The sequence below is a fragment of the Topomyia yanbarensis genome, chromosome 3 (assembly GCF_030247195.1).
Source record: "Topomyia yanbarensis strain Yona2022 chromosome 3, ASM3024719v1, whole genome shotgun sequence".
Taxonomy (NCBI): Eukaryota; Metazoa; Arthropoda; class Insecta; order Diptera; family Culicidae; genus Topomyia; species Topomyia yanbarensis.
In genome coordinates, this window is record NC_080672.1 from 305,891,173 (window position 1) to 305,911,685 (window position 20,513).

At 40.2% G+C, this 20,513-nt stretch overlaps 4 protein-coding genes and 1 pseudogene across 5 annotated transcripts; 3 read left to right on the plus strand and 2 right to left on the minus strand.

The window, feature by feature from the left end:
- Positions 1–404: 404 nt before the first annotated feature.
- On the minus strand, positions 405–3,173 carry LOC131692433 (phosphoacetylglucosamine mutase). The gene is made up of 4 exons (XM_058979481.1): positions 2,889–3,173; positions 1,430–2,257; positions 1,267–1,372; positions 405–1,206 (listed from the first exon to the last, which is right to left on the minus strand). The coding sequence occupies exons 1-4, from the start codon at positions 2,990–2,992 to the stop codon at positions 595–597; spliced, it is 1,650 nt and encodes a 549-aa protein (XP_058835464.1). The 5' UTR covers positions 2,993–3,173; the 3' UTR covers positions 405–594.
- Positions 3,174–3,304: 131 nt separating this feature from the next.
- Positions 3,305–5,420, plus strand: LOC131692434 (pre-mRNA-processing factor 19). The gene is made up of 4 exons (XM_058979482.1): positions 3,305–3,460; positions 3,577–3,726; positions 3,788–4,994; positions 5,055–5,420. Exons 1-4 carry the CDS (start codon positions 3,442–3,444, stop codon positions 5,197–5,199), a joined length of 1,521 nt encoding a protein of 506 aa, XP_058835465.1. The 5' UTR covers positions 3,305–3,441; the 3' UTR covers positions 5,200–5,420.
- A 3,511-nt stretch (positions 5,421–8,931) lies between these two features.
- On the plus strand, positions 8,932–9,723 carry LOC131688035 (uncharacterized; annotated as a pseudogene).
- Positions 9,724–14,375: 4,652 nt separating this feature from the next.
- On the plus strand, positions 14,376–18,519 carry LOC131692431 (ATP-dependent RNA helicase DHX8). Its single transcript, XM_058979475.1, has 4 exons — positions 14,376–14,579; positions 14,641–16,916; positions 16,997–18,150; positions 18,218–18,519. The coding sequence occupies exons 1-4, from the start codon at positions 14,486–14,488 to the stop codon at positions 18,438–18,440; spliced, it is 3,747 nt and encodes a 1,248-aa protein (XP_058835458.1). The 5' UTR covers positions 14,376–14,485; the 3' UTR covers positions 18,441–18,519.
- On the minus strand, positions 18,447–19,945 carry LOC131692437 (mitochondrial ribonuclease P protein 1 homolog). 2 transcript variants are annotated; one of them, XM_058979486.1, is made up of 3 exons: positions 19,873–19,945; positions 19,255–19,801; positions 18,447–19,199 (listed from the first exon to the last, which is right to left on the minus strand). In XM_058979486.1, exons 2-3 carry the CDS (start codon positions 19,791–19,793, stop codon positions 18,521–18,523), a joined length of 1,218 nt encoding a protein of 405 aa, XP_058835469.1. In that variant the 5' UTR covers positions 19,794–19,801; positions 19,873–19,945; the 3' UTR covers positions 18,447–18,520. The 2 variants fall into 2 exon arrangements, with proteins under 2 accessions (XP_058835469.1, XP_058835468.1); XM_058979485.1 differs by having other exon boundaries at positions 19,255–19,945.
- Positions 19,946–20,513: the final 568 nt, after the last annotated feature.

Here is a 20,513-nt window from a genome sequence, read left to right on the forward strand (position 1 = left end):
CAATTTTTAGGCATTCCATAGATTATAGGCCGAGAAATTAATGAATTAGTGAGGCACCCTGCTTAGTATGGTGAAAATAGGTGCTTTACCCTATGAGCCATCTATCGATATGTTATGGGGCGTGGCTAACAACATTTGTCGCAAGTCAATGGAATAGTACGGACCAATCATGGCGCAGATAATTCTACTGTTACAAAATACATTATTTTCGTTATTTACAAAAGTCAAATACAATATACATCAGATCATATAGAGCAAATATTTCGTTCAGAACTATGGAAGTTATTTGAGTTTTAAATATGGGGAAATACCACCGCAGAAATATTTGAAACGGGGCCTCCGTATTGAAACGTTCAAACATATTCTACTTAAAAAATATCGAACCACTACATAAAAAGACTGAGTTAAACTAATTCCGTTAACAAACTTTATTGATATAGATAAAATGGTAAATAAAAGGTTTTCATTTTTAATATTTTATAATCTCAATATCGAAATCCGTTCGGTCGTTGAAAAACTTCCTACATCCTGTGTAAAACAATGGCAGTATCGGTAGCACATTCCAGTTCACAGCCGGGAAACAATGATGCATATTCAAATCCTTGGCAGCTCAGGTCGAGCTCCGACACCACCTGCTTTCTCATACACCACATTAGCCACCTCAAGTGCCAGCTGCATGGTATTTTCCTTGGTATCAGCTTCGGCATACACTCGTACAACATCCTCCGTGCCAGACGGACGCACAAACGATCTGCCTTTGCTGTACTTTGCCACAATTTCATCGATTGCACCCTGCAACCCTTCGGGCGTGACACAGATTCGCTCCGCATCGGTGGTAGTGATCACATTCCTATCCTCAACTTTGATCTTCATCAGCACGTTTGGTAGATCGGTATAGGCTGCAAGCCAATCTTTAAGTGCCCATCCTTTGAAATGAAGCACCGTTTCTACCAGCAGCATATCGGAAATAGCGTCGCCAACGGTTTCGTTGGTGAGATCTATCGTTTGAAGCAGTAAACAGGCAGCATTTCGTTGTTCTTGCGTAAGAGACTGGTCTTTACTGATTGCACTGATTTCCGTTTTTGCGTTGGCACTGTATATGATCGTGCCATGTCCATTAGCTTCAAAATATACCCCGATGTCATAATCTAATGCTTTGTGGTGTAAATGTTTTACGCCAGTGGGAACACATGCAACAGGAATATCCTGAAGTAAGAAATATAAATATGAAAGAGACGGTAACAAAAAAATGTTTGGATGAAATACCAGTTGATTTACGATATAGTCCGTGGATGCTCCATTTGCGTAAGCCGTTTGAACTAGACCCATTTTTAGCTGCACGCCGCATTTGCTAACTAAATCTTTCAGATATCTGTTGGAATTTATGAATGATTATGTCTACCCAAAAAACAGTCATAGATTCTTTTACCCTGCTATTAACGTCGCAATTCGGTCTCCGTCTAGTAGGTGAAACACTCCTGACTCATCCGTGAAATAGTAAACGATACGGTCAGCATCGCCATCTACAGAAACACATCGTGCATTTGGCTCCAATTGTGGTATTCCCTCTGGAGCTCTCTGATTAGTCTTTACAAAATCGGCTCCGCACTTAAAGTTAATTTTCCCATTGCTGTTGAACACTTTAACGTCCAGATAACCGTCTAACTTCTTTATGAAACCTAACATCTTTAAAGAACCGACACCATTGGCTCCATCGTAGTAAACCTTATTTGAATAGTTGTCTTTTTCGAATGTGGATCCTCTAATGTTCTTAAAGGCAGTAATTAGTTTCGTCATGTACCCTTCCTCGGTCGGCAATCCGTACGCCATGTTCGTATTGGAACACATGACGAAGTAGTGGAGCATCGGAGTCGTTACAATACCGAAATCCCTCACACTACCCTTCATAGCAGCGATTCCATTCAGCACGGCTTTAGCTAACTGCGGGCTATGATACCGAGTGTCCATGCCGACGTAAACCTTTGCCGGATTGTTGTTGTCGATTCCCTCGTCGGAGCAAAGTTTGGCGACCTGGGATTCCAAATCCGCGTCGCTTACGTTGACCAGAGCGGTGGCTAGCTTTTCCCATCGTTGTTCCAACATTTCACCGCGCGGGTCAATTAGCTTTACTCCATTGTCCTGTTCGGGGTTGTGCGAAGCTGTTATCATCACTCCGATCACCAGACCTTCCTTGGCACGGGACCGTAAAGTCGCTAGCAGTCCCATCCGATACATCACATAGTCGAGGTTATCGGCGCTGTGTCAGACAGAGAAAATATATGATTAGTTAATTATTCATAGCTCGTGCTCATTATACTAAGTATATATCTTTTAATGCAATATTATTGGTTGGATTAAATCCATAATCATTTGTTTTTTGTTGTGGGATTATACACCAGCATAGGACCTTGCTCCAATACCTTATCCCTAAAATTGTATGCAAAATCAACAGAATAGTGACCAACCAGAAAAAAAACAAGTATATGCTCGCCCCAGTTACGCCTCAGAACAGGGAACTGTTTACGATGGCAGAATACTACCAGTAACGTGAGGAGGATCAAAACGCACGTTACTTCGCTAGGCAAGGCGTACAGTGCGTGGAACTTTCCTTAAAGATTTAGGTACGACAAAAAAAATATTTGCGATTTTATCACACATGAGAAAGTGCAATACTAATGCAGATGTAGGGCACCCAAATGGAACGAATTATCTTGCCGAGGGATTCAATCAGCGATAATCTGCATTTTATAAGCTTCATCCGTACATGCATACTATATCTACTATATACACTCGAAGGTTAATTTCGAATCAATGCAACAACGCAAACGCACTAATTAGCGAATGCAGTACACAGGAAAACAAAAATTAAAAAAAAACTTCCAACTCACTGCGATCGGAATCCTGCCGTTCCGTACTGGACATCCTTCTGGCTATCGCTTTTCCTGTGATACTCCCGTGCGAAAGCATACACTTGTCGTAGATTGAATGTCATGTTCACAGCCCGCAGTTTTCACTGGAATTAGATGATAAATGCACTTGAGGATTTCCTGTGCAGATCAAATCGAAGAGGAATGTGTGCGAATATTATCGTTCTGCAAACAGGAATCATAAATTATGTAAATTATAAATACATCGCGCACCACTTGAACAACGTCAGCAGCTGTTGCATTGGAATGATGTTTGCGGAGATGGATTCGAGTATAATGGATGGTGCTACCAACGTCGTTGGTGGTGCTACTGGTACCTGATAATGACAGTTGGTGGAATAATGTTTAGTGTAACCATGGCTGACAATCTCAAGACGATAAATAAATCTGTCAAAAAATCAAATTATACAAAGCCGTCTGCTGCTTCACAACTTTTGATCAATTTAAAACTAGTAATATTTCGAAAAAGATTCCTGTTTTCGGAACTAATATCCGCTGAATATTGCAGATAACGATGTCACTTGTGTGTAGTAGTAAGTATTTCCCCGGGGTACAATGATGATATCCTTTGATCATCGTATAAACAAATGCCGCAAGCTGAATGAGAGGTTATGTGTCTGAATTAAAATCTATCATTAATTTTTTCCAGTATCCAACGAAGTGCCGGAACACCCGGTCGTTTCACCCAGATCGGGTGCAATATTTGAGAAACGACTAATCGAGAAGTACATTGTCGAAAATGAATGCGATCCAATCAATGGGGATCCCCTGAAAGCTGAGGAATTGATCGAAATCAAAAGTAAGCCGGTTGTGTTTAGAAACGCACCCGACATGTTTACTAAGATTAATTATTTTTTCAGCTCCTCCGATCGTTCGACCTAAACCACCGAGCGCAACCAGTATTCCGGCGACTTTGAAAATGATGCAAGACGAATGGGATGCACTGATGCTACACGCTTACACTCAGCGACAGCAGCTACAAACGGCTCGCCAAGAACTATCACATGCCCTGTATCAACATGACGCCGCTTGTCGTGTGATTGCCCGTTTGAACAAAGAAGTGGCTGCCGCTCGTGAAGCTTTGGCTACACTTAAACCACAGACCGGAATGGCTTCAATTCAGTCGAATATTATTCCGCAGCCATCGATAGCCGCCGAAGCAGGTGGTGTTGCGATTCAGCCGATCGAGCAAGCGGGCATGAGCGTTGAAGTTATTCAGAAGCTACAAGACAAAGCAACCGTACTTACGCAGGAACGAAAGAAAAAGGGCCGCACAGTTCCAGAAGAATTGGTTAGCGCCGAAAAGATTCGAGGTTTCCTAACATTAGCTTCCCATCCGGGATTACACTCAGCTAGTGTTCCCGGTATACTAGCGCTTGACATAAACCATTCCGACCAGAGCAAAATCCTAACTGGTGGAAACGATAAAAATGCAACTGTATTCAACAAAGACACCGAGCAGATTGTGGCAATCCTAAAAGGGCACACCAAGAAAGTAACGAAAGTTATTTTCCACCCAGAGGACGACACGGTAATAACCGCGTCTCCTGATGCGTGTATTCGTATTTGGAATGTGCCAACATCTCAGACTCAACTGTTACTTCGATGTCACGATGGTCCGGTTACAGGTCTTTCACTGCATCCTACGGGGGATTACGTACTTTCGACGTCTTCCGACAAGCATTGGGCTTTCTCAGACATTCGCACCGGACGCTTGTTAACAAAGGTTCCAGATACAGCCGACATCGGCTTGACGACGGCTCAGTTCCATCCGGATGGTTTGATTTTCGGAACCGGAACCGAAGACTCTCAGGTTAAAATTTGGGATCTCAAAGAACAAAGCAATGTAGCAAATTTCCCTGGTCACACGGGACCTATAACGGCAATTTCTTTCTCCGAAAACGGTTACTATTTGGCAACCGCTGCCGATGATGCGTGTATCAAGCTGTGGGATTTGAGAAAACTGAAAAATTTCAAAACTATCACTTTGGACGAGGGTTACGAAGTTAAAGATTTGTGCTTTGACCAAAGTGGAACCTATCTAGCCATTGCTGGAACGGATATAAGGTGAGTAATTGATTTGATGTTGGAGATCATGGTTAATTAATAATATTTTCTTGATTGCAGAATATATTTGTGCAAACAGTGGCAAGAATTAAAGGTATTCAACGATCACACCGCACTGGCCACCGGAATACGGTTTGGAAAGCACGCACAGTATGTTGCTTCCACGAGCATGGACCGTACGCTCAAGTTATATGGAATGGAATGAAATGTTTTTGTAGCAGCATCTCAAAAATACGAAAACCAATATAACGCTAAGCAGTAATTACGAAACGAACTCATATTGACAGTTTATCAAACCTTTGCTGGATTACATGGCGACTTATGTATGGCATTATCCACCTACTCTTCATTTTCAGGACTATTTCGTGTATTTTGTTCCATCCCTTACCGACGATTTGAACTCAATATTGACTACTTAATATAAAACCCCAATTATCGCGATTTTTTGAAAGAAATCCTTCATCTTTTTATCACTGAATTAACAGACATAACACCAAGGAAATTACTCCCAAAAATATCGATCCGTTAATTTTCCCCTAACACTAGCTCCGCCTTTTATACATGGTCCCAAACACCCATTTGCTGGGGGGGGGGGGGGGTTACTGCTCAGGTTTAGGAACAATAGGTTTGTTCCAGTTAAGGATTTCTGCTCCTAGTTGCTCCGGAGCAAACAGAAGCAAGAAAAACTCCTTTTTACTCCGCTTTGCTATCAGAAGAAAAAAGAGAAGAGGAGGATACAGGAACGATTTTCTCCCTCTTTGCTCTGGAGTACTTCCTGGTAAACTACGACCTTCGTGCGAAATGGGTCCGGTTCTGTGGTTTACCAGAAAATTAAACATTTAATGTAGGGTGACCATATCAGACGAGTAAAAAACCAGGACAGTCGAATTCTTTAAATTCTCTTTAAAGAGTACTGCTTCCCCCCGCTACCTCTCAATCGACATTGCCACGCCTCAATGCATTACCTGAGCCGTAGATCTTTTAATATTATCAATGTGTAAATAAAAATAAATAATTCGAATTGGGGGTAGGCGTAGCGTAGTTGGTAAATCGATTGCCTTGTACGCAGTGCACCTGGGTTCGAGCCCCGACCCCGCACATAGGGTTAGAAATTTTCATAAGAGATTTTTCTAAGTCGAAGAGGCGAATGACCTTAAGGTTAAAACCTCTATAATCGAAATAAAAAAATCGAATTTTATTGTGTATCCATCGGATCTTGTGCACGCGCTTTGTTACTTTGCGTAAAGATCTTATTTCTTATTGAAGATCGATTTATTTCATTGCCTCTTGTTGCTTGTGGATCACTTCGTCCGCTTTCTCTCGGTTTATCGTTTTCGTTCATGCTATCCTCGCTGTTAGTCTTCTATGGGCTTTCACGATTACCTGGTTTGAGTTGTTTGTGGGGCCTACGGGTCACGATTGCGTATCCGTGTTCTTTGTTATTTACTTTATTATCGGTGGTGATAGCAGTTGATTGGGAAGTAGTTAGGAGCGTCACAATGATCGGACACGCTGTGCGTACACGCAAAATAATTGTCAATGTTGGATTCTAAAAATAACTTCTTTATTTTTAGTCGAGAAATTTCTTTATTTTGAACTAAGGAATTTATAGAACTAAACTGAATTTTTAGGTTGAATCAACTAAATTATCGTTTGAAACAATCTTACAAGTTTTGTTATTTGCAATTTTCCAAAATCGACAAAATTATTGTTTGAACTAAACAAATCAGTAATTGAAAATAAAGCATGCTGTTTATTGAATCAAACTTCGACGACGTCAAGATCGTCTATCAGGATATTGAAGCGTATTCTTGCATCTACTCCGATTTTTCGTCTGGAAAAGCTGAGACTCTGAAACACCACGTTATGGCATCTACTGGGAAAGAAAACCAAACGACTGTAACCCGCACCGGGCAAACGATGCGTTCAATCATCGGTATTATTCGACTGGATAAGTTATAATTCATTGTCTAATGGCGATTTCGATTGAACCTGAAACTGAGTCAGGTTCTAATCCCAACCGCTGTCAGTTCATACATTTTGACAGCAGTTGGGGTTAGGAACTGACTCAGTTTCGCCTCAAACGAAAACCACATAAGGGTGCTTACAGAGTGGCGGCGAGAAGCTGAGCTGGCGCTGGAACTGACATGAGAATGCGAGAAACCTGCTTGCTGCAAACCAAATGGGTGATGTCAGAGTGAAAGCCGAGAGGATCGGCGCCGACTACCCGCTTTCACTCTGACAGGCTCCATTTAATATGCTGCAAGCAGGTTTCTCGCATCTCGCACTCTTATGTCAGTACCAGCCCCAGCTCAGCTTCTCGCCGCCACTCTGTAAGCACCCTAAGGGTGCTTACAGAGTGGCGGCGAGAAGCTGAGCTGGCGCTGGAACTGACATTAGAATGCGACATGCGAGAAACCTGCTTGCTGCAAACCAAATGGGTGATGTCAGAGTGAAAGCCGAGCGGATCGGCGCCGACTGCCCGCTTTCACTCTGACAGGCTCCATTTAATATGCTGCAGGCAGGTTTCTCGCATCTTGCACTCTAATGTCAGTACCAGCCCCAGCTCAGCTTCTCGCCGCCACTCTGTAAGCAACCTAAGACTTTATTGTTACATAATGTATGCCAAGTAAGCGTAAGTAAGTTATTCGTATGCCCAGCAATAAATCAAATTTCATTCTCGCTAAAATAATACATTTCACGCGTTTTTTAAAATTGGGCCAACATTTACTTTCAGGTAATCGGTGAGTATAGGTTTGTCCGATTTTTTTCCTCATAGTAGCTGACCTTTGAGCTTTATTCAAAAACACTCGAGATTAATATAAACAAAATGGGATATGCTCCAATATTCACAACGCATTGTTTTAAATATTTATTACACTTAAAACAATAAAAAATATGATTTCGACGAACAGAATTGTTTTTTGATTCAACATCTGGCGTCACTCTAGAAATGTATAACAAATTTACATCAAATTAGAAAAAATGCATTTAATTTCTATTTCGACGTCAATATTTCATAACCCAAGTAACCAATAAACCGTAAAAATGGCACCAATTCGGTTCTATAGGTACATATAGAACAAGGTTAATAGTGCCTGGAAGAACTATAGTGTACTTTAGTGCTGCCCAAAAGCCACTTTTGGCGAATTATTTATGTCGTTTTCGCTTGAGGCAGAAACTAGCTCAGTTTCGGACCTAACTGCTGTCAAATCGTTTGTTTGAAGCCAGTTTCGAACCTAGGTTATGCGCCACTGAACTGAAAACCGGGTTGGGTTCCAACCTGAAATATATTTCGGGTTCGCTCACACCACCGCTGTTCTGCGAGAACCCAACTCAGTTCCATTAAAGACGTTTGTTTGAAGCAACTAACCTGGGTTATAGTTTCTAGATTTTCAATCGAACACGACATTAGCTGATATACTGCTTACCCCCATTTATCAACGCGCCCATGGATCGAAACGTCGAAACTTTCTCGGTAGCAGCTGCTACCAGCGAAAAAAGAAAAGAACGAAAACGTTTGTTTTGTTTTTCTCTAACCTCCTGGAAAAAAGTTTTTTTTTCTTTTTTGCTCAAGTCAAGTGTCCGTGATTTTCCCATGTGTGTATTTGTCGTCGCTCCGTCAGTCAGCCAAGCAGGTTAGGGAAGTTTTTTTCGTTGGCGTCGGTGTGTAGGAGTCCGGCTCGAACTTGTGACTCATTAGATGATTGTGCTCCTCCAGCGCGTTAGCTCCTTGATCCATCTAGGCGTTGCGTTTCAACGTCGCTGTGAGTCGTTTTAAACCTGAGATTGTGAAGTAAGTTTTTTATTTGGAATGGGATAAAAAAAATTATTTATTGTATTTTTGTTTCTAGTTTTGTCTGGTACGAAAAAAAATCAGAAAAAGGCTACGACAGCAGTATTACTTCAAGAGATCCAGCAGCAAAGTACAAGACGCATGCTCTCAGATCCGGAAGTAAGGCATGCATGTTCGCAGACGGAAACGGAGGAAACTGTTGCGGCTCACGAGAGCTTGGAGAATAAATTGAACAAGTGCTTATTGTTGCTAGCACACTTAAATACTAAGTTCGATGCATTGGCTTCAATGCAATGTCAACCAGTGAAAACATCTCCTAGCGTTACGCTAAGTAAAATAAATTTGCAACCTGTAAACAGTTACGCCGATCTCGAACGTTTGGAGGAAAACTGTCGTGATGAAAATTTTCTGAAAACAACGGTTGAATCAATAGGCAGAATCCACGGTCATCAACGATTTCCTGGCCAAGGCACAACAGTATGCCTTCAAATAATTGACTACTTTTTCACTCGTAGTTTTCTACTAAAATGTTCATGGACAGGTACTAGACGCGCTTCTGGTAAGCATGAGCCTAAGAAGCATAAAATTCCTTTTATGAAGTTTGACTGAACAATCGACTTATTCTATCAAACGGTACTTTATTCGGACGCAACATATACAAAAACCGACTGCAACAGTTTTTTACATCGGTGTTTAAAAAATGCGTAGCAAAGATTCGAGGAAGTGGCCGGAATCAGAAAACCAGTTTCACGTAAGCGGAAGCGTATTATACCTGGCGATCGTCGTAGCACAGAAGAACACGAGAATAACAGTAACACCAATGAAATAATCAATGAAAAACTAACGGAAGAAGCTGCTGAAAATACATTATGTACTACAAATTGGACGATCGAGTATTTGGAGATGAACGAAGATATTCCAAGGGATGATTGAAATCAAAGTGTAAACCGTTGAGTGCGGGAAATTGAGAGACTGTATCACACTATCGTCAAAAATATGATCTCTGGAATAAATCCGAATATTGAAACAAATTTTGCATTTATATTTACAGCATATCTTCCTTCCATGGTAATGTGTGATGAAGTGGTACAAAAACAGTTTCTTCGTTAATTTGTATAGCGACTAATTTGCAAAATATATCATCAAAAGCGTAAACCTTGCTTGGATTAAAATCATGGTCTGAGATTGTTTTAAAAGCATAAAAAATATTCGATGGAAATGGACGTTGAATAAGAGCTTCAGAATGCTTAAGTTCGGAGCCATTTATACCGCTATGGTGCGCAAAATTAATCGCAATAATTTTTCTTTTCTTTTGAAAGGAACCATTTATCCTGAAAATTATTTTTCAACGTGAACCCATCGTGTATTATGCAGCACATAAAGATTGCTTGATCGTTTTTGCAGGTTGTTTCATAATAGGATATGTTTGATTGACTTGGCACGGTGTCTTTGTCGAACAACTTTATTGAAAAAAATCGGCATCATTTCATTTGAAAGTAAAATTAAAATATTCTGTCGGGGGGTCTAGAATAACTTTTCATTTTCAAATTTTTTGATTGAAAACTTAAGTTTTTTAATGGAATTAATTCGAATTTTTGCTACTAATTGGTACTATAGACATTCAAAAAATACTAAATGTGAGAATCTGATGAACAATTGTATACTCTATAACTTCGTAGAATGCTATAAATCGATGTAAAATCACCTGAGAAGGTTATTAAATTTTTTATCAGTTTTTAGGTATGTGCAGGGCCTATGGGTTAAGAAGTCGATTAACAAGGACTTACAAAAAATGTTGGGTTTAAATGAACAGTAAATTCAAATAAATTTCAATGTATACAAAGTCCCATTCTCAGCAGAAAAAATATATTTTCAGATTCCTCCGGGTCTTGGGTGAAAATGACACATTATGAACAAGGAGGTGTGGAAAGGTGTGGTCCAAATTCATTCGATAACCTTATACCTTTTCAAGATGTTGATTAATGTAGTGACGGGTTTTATCATGCTTTTTTCATTTCTTTTCTCGCTCTAGATAATGTAAACTAGAATGACTCTTCTTCCTGATCCTATCCTGCCTGGTAAAATACGATTAGCTTAAATTCAAAGCTTTATATTTGAATGAACTAAACAGTTCGAGTCATTGTAATAAACGACGGATTTTATTGCAATTTTGGGTTGAGAATCCTGTTTGTCCTTATCGACATTAAAAGAAAGACGATTGAAAGAGAAAAAAGCTTTTCGAGTTTTGGATCCATGTTTGCTATATTTTGGGGTAGATTCATTTCATCAGAATTTATAAATGCAGAGTTTTGCTTGTCCTCAAATTTTATTTCCAAATCGAACACACTTCACACAATCTTAGAAAAAAGAACAAAACCAAATTTTATAATTTCCTTTAAGAAGAAATTCCGTAGTCGTTACTCGTTGAACATGGATCACAAAAGAAAACGAACAAGAAAATATCAGGCTGGACCATACATTCAGTAAATTCTCAAAGTAATACAAGTCTGTTTATTGAAGATTTCCCTCATAATATGGGATAAGAGCAAAGACAACATATCAAGAAGACAGAGTTGCCAGTTCAGTTCTGAATCTGGAGACATTAACAGCAGCACGTCTTTCGGGTAAAGGTGATACTTTCTATATCTACTTTTATATTGAGATCGCTATCTTCGTACAATAGACAAAACCTTTATTTCTCATTTACTATTGCGATTTCTGTTCAATATACAGCGACTCCCAAAAGTTAACAAACTTGAAAATAAATCTCATCGAATTATTTTTCTATCATTAATGAAACTGTCAATCAGGAATCTCAATCGAACTAAAATCAATTGACTGAATATCTAATCGATATATAAAGTTAAAAAGTAGGCCAAATATATCCCACAAGATACTAACGAGCAAAAAGGTCGATTCAAGATTATATCAAGCATACTCCAGAATAAGTGAAAAAATAAAAAAGAAGAAACAAATATATCTGTGACAATTAAAAAACGGTTTCATTTTGCTGCATTACCCAGCATCTTTCAAAAGAGTCTTATTTTCGTTCAAATTTTATCTACTCTTCTCTATATCTCCTTGCTCCTAAAATATCATTGGTGCGCATAAAACGGTGGAATCTGGAATTATATTTTTTCCGCTTGAAGGTGGGACTTTGCTAGCATTCAGGTTCTTCTGAGCACACTGTTAAAATAAGGCAATCCATTTTTTTACAAATGAAAATGTTTTTGGAATAAAGCTTCTTAACCAATAGGCCCCGTGCGAATCTAGAAACTTTGATAACAATTTAATAGCTTTCTCTGGCGATTTAAGATCGCTATGTAGTTTTCTACAAAGTTGTACACAATGAAATTGTCCATCAGATTCTAACTTTGGTAATATTTGAATGTCTGAAGTACTGCCTAGGGGCAAACATGTGAACCAGTTTCATTGAAAACCCTAAGTTTTCGAACAAAAAAACTTTGAAATAAAAAGTTGCTCTGGACAACCCCGACAGAATATTTTAATTTTACTTTCAAATGAAAAAGAAAAGCCGGTTCTATCACATGCTGAAGTTTTAGCGATGCGGATTTTTTTTCGAATAAAATTGTTCTACCAAACACACCGTGTTTGCTTTTACAAAGATGATACTGATGCGTTTCCGAAATCCTGTTGATTATTTGATTTAGCGGTAATCTTCCAGACCGTACCATGTTTTTTATTTGGTATAAAAAAACTTCAAATGGAACAAGATTGTGTGTGTTACTAGAAATTATGTGAAAAAAACTATTGTAATTTTCTATAAATGTTTCGAAAAGATTCTGAGCAACAGGAAAATATTTCTTATGGTGTTCACTTGAACAAATCGTTACGGCATAAAACAAATTAATAAAATTTTCGTAATGTTGTTCGTCAATAAAATTTTTGAGAAGTGCGATATAGTTCAAAAATGAAGCGCATTCTGATGCCTTCCAATGACATAGAAAACGTAATCCCCGTACTTTACGATGTATTTCCAATGGCAACATTATATTGCTTAAAATGTTGTCTATTCTTTCGGTACTAGATTTTGGCTACTTAACCTGATGCTTTTGAGCTTCCTTATAAATAGTCAGCAACTTTTTCATAACTCCTAGATGCAACAGATGCAGCGAATCTGACACTATAATATCTTCAACCATATCAATAGACAGACGCAGTAGAGTTTTCACCTTCTCTGATTTTGTAAATCTGATGATGTTCACCATATGACCGGCTACGGTACTCTTCATCTGTTCGCTTTGAGGCCTTCGTTACAGGAAATACATTCATGTGTAGATCGTTGGAACGTTCTCCAACAATACTGCATTTAAGACAACCATGAAACGAATTAAAATTCACTGATCCTGCAAATGGTACATAAGATATGATTAGACAAAATTATAACATTGAATTAAATTACTTTTAATAAATGCCCTCGCGGGGGAGTCACAGATTAATGCTCTTATTTTGACTGATAGTATATTGTTCATTATACGATTCATAATTTCTTTTGCTTCTGTAACTGGATTGCAGTGCAAAACTTTTGCTAGACGATGGATTGCAATCATTATTCGAATATTGCTTGTACTTGACCAACTTTCGCCGGTAAGTTCCGCTTTTAAGATATTTCTGCCAGATTTCACTTCCATCCATTTTGAATTTTACTTTGATTTGTTTTAAGTATATTAGAATTATGGAAAAGTCATTCATCGCAGGCCTTAAAACGGCTACATTGATTACCGGTATCGGGCTTATAGCCACCGGGCTTAGAGGCTCTATATTATAGTTTCATATACTCATATACGGCTTAGTTTACTGCTTGTTGTCAATAAAGCTTATAAACATTAGAAACGCTTATATAAAGCCTATAGACATTAGAAAGCCATTATATGGTAATATATGGTAAATATAAACTTTAGTGCTTAGTGGTTTGTTGGGTAGTTTTTTCTCTTGTTTAGTGCGAATCCATGATGTTGGAAGTAGTGCACTGTATAGCGCATTATTGTACGAATTCAGCGCACTACTTCCGACGTGATTCCATTGTTTAGAACCACAGAAAATACGATTGCCGCTGGTTGAATCTTCCAGTTTTCAACTGCAACCAGAATATAACATTCACGTGAAAAGTATTATGAAAATAATATTTATATTCTTTTTGAGTACGCGCATCAATTAGTATTTTATTATATCAGTGTGCATACTTTTCCTGTAGAGTGTAATTTGGACGATTCTGAAGGGAATTGAATAGAAAATGAGATTTTCAATTCCCGGGAACTATTCCTTTCGTGAGAGCTGTCAATCTGTCATAGCTCAAAACATAAATCTTGAGCGTTTTTTCAAAACGTCATATCTGCAATGAGTTACTCTCTGTTTATACTTTCTCTTTCGATTTTTACGGCGTCACTATAACACTTTTCACTTATTTTACAGTACAGATCGAAAGACAGTGGTTTTAGCTAGCATATTATGCAAAGAGCTGAGGGATAAATGTTAAAGTGACCGAATTATTAACAGAAGAGAAAGTAAACAAAGAGAGTAACTCATTGCAGATATGACGTTTTGAAAAAACGCTCAAGAAATATTGAATCGTGTAAAAAAATCAGTGAAACGGTCGCGATTTGTTTCTACATTCTTCAAACTAGAAAAACGCTATTCAATTGCTAGTGAGTTTAAATACATTTATTTGCAAATCATGGATGAACTAGAACAGCTCGAGCACCTTTCGTTGGTGTCTAAAATTTGCACCGAATTGGAAAATCATCTTGGTTTGAATGATAAAGATTTAGGTATGTTTATAATTGTCATGAATAAAATCAATCAAAATAATGATTAATTTCGTTGTTTAAGCCGAATTCATCATCGACTTGGCCGATAAAAACCCTTCGCTGGATGCTTTCAAGCGAGTGCTGGGAGAAAATGGAGCGGAGTTTTCTGACTCGTTCACAGCCAACCTATTGCGAATCATTCAATTGATGAAACCACCGACTCATGGAAAAGGTGGGGACAACGTTTCTGCGTTCGAGGAAGACGATCGCACGGGTGGCTTAGCTTTGAAGTTTCCAGGACTGGCGATACCGAACGCAAAACCAGGCTATGAAGATGATGAGTATGAGGATCACAAGAAGAGCAAACCTAATGTGGTAGATGACATGTTTGCTGAGTTGGAGAGTATGGCACCAACATCTTCAAAAGTGGAGAGTAGCAAGACTCGTGAGCAACAGGAGGTGGAGAATATGTTTGCAGAGCTGGAAAGTCTAGAACCAACACCGTCAGCCTCTACAAAAAAGAAGGAAAGTGTGGAGAAGAAACGAGATCGGCGAAGCAGATCTCGGGACAGAAAGAGAAGCCGATCTAGGGATCGTAAGAGGAGTAAATCTAGAGATAGGCGTAGAAGCAGATCTAGGGACCGCGATCGTAGGAGAAGGTCGAGATCGCGGCACCGATCAAGATCGCGTGACAAGGAACAAAGACGGAGAAGTAGATCGAGGAGTAGAGATCGTGATCGTCGTTCGAGACGGAGTCGTAGCAGATCCAAGGATCGCCACAGAAGACAGCGAAGCAGATCAAGAGAGTTTGAACGACGTAAGCGCACACCACCAGTTCAAATGCCTGAAGAGCCAGAACCGGGGAAGATTTATGACGGGCGAGTTGTAAATATAGTTGCTTTTGGTTGTTTTGTGCAGCTAATGGGTTTTCGGAAGAAGAAAGAAGGCTTAGTTCATATTTCACAGCTATCGTCGGAGGGTAGAGTGGGCAGCGTAACAGATGTGACAAATCGAGGAGACAACGTGAAGATTAAGGTTATTTCTATCGCTGGAAGCAAGATATCACTCAGTATGAAAGATGTCGATCAAGCCTCTGGAAGAGATCTCAATCCACTGTCGCACGCTCATCTCCAGGAGAGTAGTGACCTTGCGAACAGAAACCCGGACCGACCGATGCATGTTCCGTCTATGCTTAATTTTCAAGACAACGGAGATGCAATGGAAGAAACTTCACGTAAAAAAGTCACACGCATTTCCAGTCCGGAGCGTTGGGAAATAAAGCAAATGATCTCGTCGGGTGTAATTGATCGTAGTGAAATGCCCGATTTCGACGAAGAAACCGGTTTGCTGCCAAAGGATGAGGATAGTGAGGCAGATATTGAAATTGAAATAGTCGAAGACGAACCACCCTTTCTGCAAGGGCATGGCCGAGCGCTTCATGATTTGTCACCGGTTAGAATAGTAAAAAATCCTGACGGTTCCCTGGCACAAGCAGCTATGATGCAATCGGCCCTAGCGAAGGAACGACGTGAACAGAAGATGCTTCAACGGGAGCAGGAAATGGATGCGGTGCCAACTAATATGAGTAAAAATTGGATCGATCCACTGCCAGAGGAGGATGCGCAATCACATGCATCCAATACGCGAGGCGTTGGAATGACCATGCAGGATGTTCCAGAGTGGAAGAAAGCTATTATAGGTGGAAAGAAATCTTCGTATGGTAAAAAGACTGACATGAGTCTGGTTGAGCAACGTCAGTCGCTTCCGATCTACAAACTTAGGGACGACCTAATCAAAGCCGTCACGGAAAATCAAATTCTGATAGTTATCGGTGAAACTGGTTCTGGAAAGACGACCCAAATTACCCAATATCTAGCTGAGTGTGGATTCGTGGCGAGGGGTAAAATTGGTTGTACGCAACCGCGCCGAGTTGCTGCCATGTCCGTCGCAAAACGAGTCGCCGAAGAGTATGGTTGTAGACTGGGGCAAGAGGTTGGCTACACGATTCGTTTCGAGGATTGCACCAGCCAGGAAACCGTCATCAAATACATGACGGACGGTATGTTGCTACGAGAATGTTTGGTGGATTTCGATTTGAAATCGTACTCGGTTATTATGTTGGACGAAGCGCACGAGCGGACCATCCATACGGATGTCCTGTTCGGTCTCCTGAAGCAAGCAGTGCAGAAGCGACCGGAGTTGAAGCTAATCGTGACATCGGCAACACTGGATGCAGTTAAATTTTCGCAGTATTTTTTCGAGGCTCCCATTTTCACCATACCCGGCCGGACCTTTCCGGTGGAGATTCTGTACACGAAAGAACCCGAAACGGATTATTTGGATGCTTCTTTAATCACGGTAATTAACTTGATACCATACAACTTATTGAAACTATGAAGTTTAAATCAATCCGATAAACATGAGATTTGTTTTTCCAGGTTATGCAAATACATCTACGTGAACCACCTGGCGACGTTTTGCTTTTCCTCACTGGACAAGAGGAGATCGATACCGCGTGCGAAATTCTGTACGAAAGGATGAAATCGCTTGGTCCGGACGTTCCAGAGCTGATCATTCTTCCGGTGTATTCCGCCCTTCCATCCGAAATGCAAACGAGAATTTTCGATCCTGCTCCTCCGGGTAGTCGGAAAGTTGTCATCGCTACCAACATTGCCGAAACGTCGCTGACTATTGACGGAATTTACTACGTCGTCGACCCGGGATTCGTGAAGCAAAAAGTGTACAATTCCAAAACAGGAATGGATTCTCTGGTGGTAACTCCGATTTCGCAGGCCGCCGCCAAACAGAGAGCTGGTCGCGCTGGTCGAACAGGTCCGGGGAAAGCTTATCGGTTGTACACCGAACGAGCCTACCGAGACGAAATGTTACCAACACCGGTCCCAGAAATCCAACGTACAAATTTGGCCACAACGGTACTGCAGCTCAAAACGATGGGAATCAATGATTTATTACACTTTGATTTCATGGATGCCCCACCGGTTGAGTCATTGGTAATGGCTCTGGAACAGCTTCACTCCTTATCGGCACTAGATAATGAAGGTCTGCTGACACGACTGGGTCGTCGAATGGCAGAGTTTCCTCTGGAACCGAATCTGTCTAAAATGCTCATCATGTCGGTTGCTCTGCAATGCTCCGACGAAATTTTGACTATTGTATCAATGCTATCTGTCCAAAACGTTTTCTACAGACCGAAGGATAAGCAAGCGCTAGCTGACCAGAAAAAGGCCAAGTTCAATCAGATCGAGGGCGATCACCTTACACTGCTAGCTGTATACAACAGTTGGAAGAATAATAAGTTTTCCAATGCGTGGTGCTATGAGAACTTTGTGCAAATAAGAACTTTGAAACGGGCGCAAGACGTTCGGAAGCAATTGTTAGGTATCATGGATAGGCATAAATTGGACGTAGTATCAGCAGCTAAGAACACAGTCCGAGTACAGAAGACGATTTGTTCCGGTTTCTTCCGGAATGCAGCCAAGAAAGATCCGCAGGAAGGATATAGAACGCTAGTTGATTCACAGGTAGTTTACATCCATCCCTCTAGTGCACTGTTCAACCGGCAGCCGGAATGGTACGTATTTGTAATTTTATAATTAGCTGCTATTGAACCTATAAATTCAACTCTCAACCTTTTGTAGGGTCGTTTACCACGAGCTGGTCCAAACCACGAAAGAATACATGCGGGAAGTGACAACTATCGATCCGAAATGGTTAGTAGAATTTGCTCCGGCGTTCTTCCGGTTCTCAGATCCTACGAAGCTGAGCAAGTTCAAGAAAAATCAACGATTGGAACCACTCTACAACAAGTACGAAGAACCGAACGCGTGGCGAATCAGTCGAACTCGAAGAAGACGAAACTAATCAGACTATACGTATATTATTGTTTATTGGCGCTACGTTTACGATCTGTAAACAAGCAAATACAGCTGAGTGCTCCGCATCTATCGTCTCCTAATCTTTCGATCCGAAAACCCGCCCATACTGAACTTAAACTTGCCCATCTCTTTTCGCTGCGTTAGTCTTTGCTGCGTTTGCATCTGCAGCTCATCCATCGTCACTATCTTTCGCCTGGGGACATGCTCGAATGCTTTCTCAAAATTCCTCGATGTTTTCAACTCCAGCAAAATTTGAAGCATTTGATCTATCGTTAGCGATTTGCCCCCTTTGAACTGAAAATGGTTATCCAGCGGTAGTCGAGCCATCCGTAGACCCAATTTTTTGGCCTTGCCTAACGATATGTTCTCCTGGGCAGATTTATCAACCATCGCACCGACAATGTAGACATCATCGGGACTGAACTCTTTCAGGTCATTATTACAGTGGGGCGTCAGATAAACCAATCGCTCTCGGGGGAACAAGTCCAGATAACTCTTTTCGGTGATGTTGAACGGAAAAGATGGTTCCCGAATCTGAACCAAATGCTTCTCCAAAGACTTCATCGTAGTACGATTGAAGTCTACATTACAATGGTGAATGTTGAATGGTTCGTTGTGTAGCCTGTTGATCGCAAAGCACAACATCAACTGTTTGGCTGTATTGCGCATCTCTTTCTCGTTCATATACTCGTCGTAAGAACAGTCGAACACAAGATTTTGTCCAAAACGCATAGCTTGAATCAATCTGAAAATAACAATCTTACTAATTACCGAACCAATTACTCGCTCTAGGGGATTACTTATTATTGTTGAAATGGTCCATCGCCGAATCGTAAATTCGTAGAAACATGGTATTATGAAACAAACCGTAGATGATATGATCGTTGTCAACATTAGCTAGCGTGAGTTCTTCTTTTCGCTTGGCGATATGCTCCTTTTTTCGTTCCTTCTTGAGCCGCGAACTTTCTTTTGCCATTTCCACATTCCACCGGAAGAGATAGTACTGCCGCCGTTGATTACGGGAGCTAAGCTGTAGCAGATGCTGCCAGTGCTCTTCTTTGAGTTTGCTAGGTGTTGGAACTTTACGGCCTTCCTGTCGCATGACTTCCAACTCCAATTCAAGAATTTTTCGCTTTTTATCGATATCAGTAACTAACGGCAATTGATTTTCTTCACTTTCGCCGGTTAACTTATTTTGATTTGGCATATTTGTGTAGTGCCGTATGCATTGCCACATTGATGTCACGTTTTGATTACATACCTTTTGAATTGGGTTAATTTTCTGTAGCACCGTCGAGTGTAGCAAATAGTTGTTAGTTATCAGTAACGATCGCAGCATTTTCTTATCTTCCAAGCGATGCGTGCGCGATAAAAGAAAAATATTAAATGTTTCTTCAAGATTAAACAGTTATAGTTACTATAAAAATTAGCGTATTCGACGAATCCTATGAAAATTGCGATCCAAAATAAATCAGGTTGACCGGTTGACGTTTATATTTCTAGCGAACTTCTTGAAAAGGTCCAAAATGCAAACGCGAGAGCCTCTTTTTACACGGTACACGGAAACGAAAAACTACCTATAATTGAGTTCCTTTGACTCAATCTCGTGGTATCGTGGGGGAAGTTAAAATTTGGTAAACCGTGTTGAAGGTAGTTTCCATTTAACCACGGCAAAAATTACAACTCATTGATAGGTTTTTTATACTCAAATTTAAGTTGAATTTATCTAATTTTGAGTATACCTCAAACAACTCAAAAGTACCTTCCTCCACGGAAGACCTCGACTGAGTCGAATCCCTCGTTTTGTTTTTGACAACACTAATAAGTGCGAAAGCAAACAAGCAGCGAAATTTCAAATGCTTAAACCAACAATATTTATTTTTGATTTAAATCTTCACTCTATTATTGATTCAAAACTCATTTATTGTTATGTATACATTGTTTTATTGTTGAACCAACAATATTATTTTTAGTTCAACCAAATTTTGTTTTATCTTGGTCTTGCATAGTAGCAAATCAGCGTGTATTGTGTATTTTTGTGTGTATTCTGTGCACCGTA

Excerpts from the sequence above, each read along its gene's own strand:
- LOC131692433 (XM_058979481.1), bottom strand. The coding sequence starts at position 2,992 with ATGACATTCAATCTACGACAAGTGTATGCTTTCGCACGGGAGTATCAC. Across the intron at positions 2,258-2,888 it reads ACGGCAGGATTCCGATCGCA|CGCCGATAACCTCGACTATG; the intron begins GTGAGTTGGAAG and ends TGTCTGACACAG. Across the intron at positions 1,207-1,266 it reads ACTATATCGTAAATCAACTG|GATATTCCTGTTGCATGTGT; the intron begins GTATTTCATCCA and ends TTCTTACTTCAG.
- LOC131692437 (XM_058979486.1), bottom strand. The coding sequence starts at position 19,793 with ATGCTGCGATCGTTACTGATAACTAACAACTATTTGCTACACTCGACG. Across the intron at positions 19,200-19,254 it reads GACCATTTCAACAATAATAA|ATTGATTCAAGCTATGCGTT; the intron begins GTAATCCCCTAG and ends TGTTATTTTCAG.
- LOC131692431 (XM_058979475.1), top strand. The coding sequence starts at position 14,486 with ATGGATGAACTAGAACAGCTCGAGCACCTTTCGTTGGTGTCTAAAATT. Across the intron at positions 14,580-14,640 it reads TTTGAATGATAAAGATTTAG|CCGAATTCATCATCGACTTG; the intron begins GTATGTTTATAA and ends TCGTTGTTTAAG. Across the intron at positions 16,917-16,996 it reads TGGATGCTTCTTTAATCACG|GTTATGCAAATACATCTACG; the intron begins GTAATTAACTTG and ends TTGTTTTTCCAG.
- LOC131692434 (XM_058979482.1), top strand. Across the intron at positions 3,727-3,787 it reads GGAATTGATCGAAATCAAAA|CTCCTCCGATCGTTCGACCT; the intron begins GTAAGCCGGTTG and ends TTATTTTTTCAG. Across the intron at positions 4,995-5,054 it reads ATTGCTGGAACGGATATAAG|AATATATTTGTGCAAACAGT; the intron begins GTGAGTAATTGA and ends TCTTGATTGCAG.